General features: G+C 39.4%; 1 protein-coding gene across 1 annotated transcript in view; it reads left to right on the top strand.

Moving 5' to 3' along the window:
- The window catches only part of SLC16A4 (solute carrier family 16 member 4), a 13971-nt gene extending 8901 nt beyond the window's left edge, over positions 1-5070 (top strand). Inside the window, exon 8 of the mRNA XM_017821271.1 lies at positions 4311-5070. Within this exon, the coding sequence (XP_017676760.1) occupies positions 4311-4502 (192 nt within the window). The 3' untranslated portion in view covers positions 4503-5070. The remainder of the gene's footprint in view (positions 1-4310) is intronic.
- The last annotated feature ends 268 nt before the right edge of the window (positions 5071-5338 follow it).

The raw sequence follows: 5338 nt of genomic DNA, 5'->3' as shown, positions 1-5338 counted from the left end.
ACTTGATGATCTCAGAGGTCCCTTCCAACCCAGCTGATTGTGTGATTCCATGATTCTATGATTCTATGAATCCTTCCCTGGGAGTGTGGTGAGGGACAGGAACGGAATTCCCAGGGGATGCTCCATCCCTGCAAGTGTCCAAGGCCAGGCTGGATAAACTTGGAGCAACCTGGGCTGGTGGGAGGTGTCCCTGCCCACGGCACTGGAGGAGCTTTAAGGTCCTTTCCAACCAAACCATCATTTGTTGCCTCCTGCTCTCCAAATCTCCAGGCCTGCCAAGGCCCCTGGCTGGAAGCTGCCAAGGATTCCGTAAATCCCAGCTCAATGGGAAGTTTTGCCAGCACAGGCAAAAATTGATTTTTCTAATCAATATCTCCGGGCTGGTAAAACTCTGTCAGTGGATCCAATTTCGAGCAGCCCAAACATTTTCATTTATATTTTATTTCATGGACAGGGAGCTCCCCCCTGTCAGGGGGATGAACTGCCTGGGGGAGAGATCTCTGCTGGCACGGGAGGAATTCCCAGCACAAAGCAACCCCTCTGAATTCCCTGCCACGGGAAGAGCATGGAAGGAGCTGAATAACTTGGCTGTCTCTTATTGCAGTTTCATTTCCATGCCCTTGCAATATATTTTCATTAACTGGAAGCCTTTTGCTTCCTGAAGTGCTGCATTTCCGGATTGTGGAAAACAAGGTTTCTGGTAAAAAGCTTTTTTTCCAGCTTTTTCGTGATTTTTCCAGATTTTTAAGATATCTGGCTTAATGCTGGTGGGATAAAGAAAGGCCAAGTAGAGCCAGGAAATAAAACTCTCACTGATCCACCCAGAGGGAAACAATTGAGAGTTCAAGATCCAGGTTATTTATTAATTCATTTGTTAATTTATTGTTCAGTTATTAATTTATCCAAATAAATTCTTCCGTTTTCTCATGAAAACTGAATATAACCAGATGCTACTGATGAAGTGCCCAAACCCAGAGTTCAGGATTTGGGGTTTGGTGCTCTGACCTCCCTAAACCTTAAGAATTAGGATTTTATAAAATTCAAGTGCTTTTATGCAGCAAAACCTGACGGATAATGAGAACTGCAAAGGTTAAAATGGTCAAAAATATTAAAATAATATTATATTTTATATATATATAATTTCAAACATATAATATATAGTATTACATAATGTAACAATATACTATATCCAATATTATATATTATTATATTATAGATACTGTCATATTTTAACAATAATTAAATCTATCATATACTCTATAAATTATATAATTTATAAGAATATTTATTAAAAACAAAATATTTGTAAATATTTATAAAACACAAAAATATAAAAATGTAAATTCATTTTATCACTTTTTATAAAATTATAAAATTTCATTAAAATTTATTAAAATATTTATAACAGTATTATAAAAACTATAAAAAATCAGATGTGAAATAAGCGTATTTAAAATTAATAATATTTAAAATATTAGATGTAAAATAAGTGTATTTAAAATTAATAATATTTAAAATATTATTATATTGCACATTAGAAAGCCTAATGCAAGGAAAGGTGACATACCTGCAAATCTGTTCAGTGAAAAGCTCAGGGGGAAAAGTCTGGAATCTCCTTTGGAGCTCCCCATCCACCAGCACCACTGGAAAAACCCCTCAAATCAAATCAGAAAAACATTATTTTGGCTTGTTTTGTTTCCACAAACAGCACAAATCATTAACTCGAAGTGCAAAAGAACTGAATATAACATATTCCAAATGACAGAATACATATATCACCCGGATTTCAGGATATGTTCTGTCTACAACCCAAATTTCAGGACACATTCCAGCCCCAGGCAGGCTGGGAGGGGGAGGATGGGCTCCCTCAAAAGCTGGGCTGGCTCTTGAATTGACATTTTACCTTCACCTTCCCACTGCATTTTCCAACTTAGGGCATCAGGAATAACTTTAACCACCTGACCCCAGCAGGAGCAGTGCCAGGAGTGTTTCACCCAGAGTGCTTTGGTGCCTGGGATTTACCAGCATTCCTTCCAAAACTGCTGCTCTGCTGGAATTTGGACACAAGGAGCTTCTAATTCGGTTTTTGGCAGCAGGAAGGATTATTTTTGAATATAAATATACAGAATACAGAAAACATGTCAAATATATATAATATATAAAATATATAAAACATACCTAATACATATTTTTAATGTAACTATATAGGGTGTATAAAGGTATATATCTTAATATTAACATATGGAACATAAAAATAAATATACAAATATATAATATATAGAATATATAAAATATATAAAATTTTAAATATATAAAATGTATATTGAATGTGTAAAATATACATAATATGTATTTTAATATAAGAATATAGAATATAAATATTAAATATTAAATATTAAATATTAATATGTTAAATTAATATTAATATTCATTTAATAGTAACATTAAATTATAAGTATATATTAAATATATAAATATATGATATATAATACATTTATATTATATACTTATATAAAATATATAGATACATGGAAAAATATATAAATATATATTCTATATACAAAATATAGAGAATATATAGAATATAGAATATAGATATACATAATATAGACTATCTGAAATATATAATATGTTGAATATATGAATATAGAATATGTATTTTAATATAAATATATAGAATATATAAAATTTATGGATACATGAAAATACACATATTAAAAAATATAAATGAAATATAGAGAATATGTAGAATATATAAAACATATAATATATTTACTATATGAAATATATAGTATATAAAATATATATATTTCTTATACCAATTGGGGCACAGACCCTGGAGGTGCTTTAAAGGTGTGATGTGGTGGGAGGTGTTGCTGTGCTGCCACTGAGGAGGCAATGTTGGAAAATCCCATTGCTCCTCAATCCCATTTGGTCCCAAAAAATCCCCTTCAACCCACAGGAAAATCAAAAAATACTCTGAAGGACATATTAAAAATAAGGATAATTTACCCTTAATTTAAGGAGGGATAAATTACCCATAATTACAATAAATCTGAGCTCAGCTGGAGCTCTGTCCTGAACATCTCCCAGAGGGTTGGATCAGCATCCCTTCTCCTCTCCACATCCCAGAGACCTCCAGGCAGGAAACCAGATCCCACCTTGGAGGACGAACCCCTCGGGGTCCCGGCAGTGTCAGCCACGGCACCGAGTCCAGCAACGCAGGAGCCCCTTTTCCAGCAGCTCCAGCTCCTCCTGCGCTGTGGCTCCCACGAAATTCCTGAAAAAAACCCAGAGAAACTCCCCTGAGAAAGGAATGAGCCAAGAGAGACTGAAAGGGGGGAAGAGCAGCTTCTCCTGCCTTTATAAAAGCTTCCTGCAGCCGGGGAAATCCACGGCAGGGAACAGCAGCTCCCTCACCGAGCCCCAAATTTCACATTCAGGCCCCATTTCTTCCCTTGCCTGTTCGTTAAAGCTCCCACACGGCCGAGCCCAGGATCTCAGGGATGCTTCATGTTCCTTCCCGGGTTTAAGAATCCCAGATTTAGGCCAGATCTGCTGTTTGTGTAAATCCTGGAAGCTCACGGATGTCCCCAAAGGAATTTCACTTCACCAGAAGCAGAGCTGGCTCAACTGCTCCCCCACCTCCCGTGCCAGACTTGGGAGTGTGTCAGGATTTGCTCACATGCAGCAGCATCTCCCATCACTCTGGATATTTTAGATTCCACCAGAGGAATTATCCCCCTTACCAGTGATTGCCTACATTTGCCAGAACTAAACACAACACTTGGAGGTCACTTTAAAAGGTGACCCTCGCAGATTCCTGAGGCTTTACGGAATTCAGCTTTTCCTTTTAAGTCCTCACAAAGCTGCTTTTAAGGAAGTCCACTCCCAGCTCCTGGCCTGGGGTCTCTCATTTAGACAGGCTGAATTAAATTGGGGCTCAAGAAAACTGAATTAAATTGGGGCACAAGAAAAAAGGCTGGAGAAAGGAGGGGTTTGCAGCCCAGATGTTGGAAACACCAACACATGCAAGTCATCCTGTCATTCCATTGGGATCTTCCACCTGCTCAGGCATCCTGCTTTTGGCCCACTTAAACAGGGGAAAAAAAAAATCAGGGCTTAAATTCAATCAAATTAAACCCAATGCCCACAACAAGGATCAAAGCTGGCCCTGGGAAGAAAGACACATTTAGTGCTGACTGGAAATGCTGCCCAGGAAGAGCTTAAATAACTGAGGAATTCGGAAACGAGAACACACAACCTTTGCCTCCCGCCCACCTCCCCAAAATGACTTTTTCCAGTGAGAGAAATCCCGGAGCTTTAACCCCAGCCTTGTCTCCTCAGGTTGGCTCTACGACTACACCCAGACCTACGTGTGCTCCTTCCTCTTTGCCGGGGCCTGTGCCCTCCTCTCCCCCCTGTCCTTCTGCTTGGAGCCCTGGGCACAGAAACGGAAGCTCAAAGGAGCCCGTGTGAACCCCAACCCCAGGGCTGGCTGAAGGGGGAGAGGCTGGGCTGGAGCTGTACCCACAAGGGCAAAGCCATGGCCAGCACGGCCCAGCTGTCCCGGGAATACCGACCCCAGCAACAGTGGAAACGGGAATTTCAGAGGAGAAATTCAGTTTGAATATCTGGATATTCCTCCTGATTAGACTCTGGGGTTATATCTGGATATTTCTCCCAATTACCTTCACTTTGTGTATCTGGATATTGCTCTTGATTAGATTTATTTTGGGTATCTGGATATTGCTCCTGATTAGATTCAGTCTGGATATCTGGATATTGCTCCTGATTAGATTATGGTTTTGTATCTAGATATTTCTCCTGATTAGATTCAGTCTGGATATCTATCTGGATATTGCTCCTGATTAGATTATGGTTTTTTATCTGGATATTGCTCCTGATTAGATTTATTTTGGATATCTAGATATTGCTCCTGATTAGATTTATTTTGGATATCTGGATATTGCTCCTGATTAGATTATGGTTATGTATCTGGATATTTCCCCTGACTAGATTCAGTCTGGATACCTGGATATTTCTCCTCATTAAAGCCACCTGAGAGATTCTCAGTGTAAAGTGTCATTTGATGGGAACAATAAGCCCCTTGGACCTGGGTGTCACTGCCTCTGCTCCTGAGCTGTGCTTTTCCAGAGCCTGGATTTAATCCCGGTGTGTTCATCCAGACAGTTCCAGACCTGAGCCACCCCTTGGCTTCCTGAGCATTCCCAGGAGCAAAGCTGAGTCACCTCTTGGGATGGGGTGGCCAAGGAGCTCCCAAGTGCCAAAGCACAGAGAGATCTCAGCTCGTTCTGCTCAGACCCAGCCAATGAGC

The sequence above is a fragment of the Lepidothrix coronata genome, unplaced genomic scaffold, assembly GCF_001604755.1.
Source record: "Lepidothrix coronata isolate B3197 unplaced genomic scaffold, Lepidothrix_coronata-1.0 Scaffold90, whole genome shotgun sequence".
Taxonomy (NCBI): Eukaryota; Metazoa; Chordata; class Aves; order Passeriformes; family Pipridae; genus Lepidothrix; species Lepidothrix coronata.
This window is presented reverse-complemented; position numbering and strand designations above follow the sequence as displayed.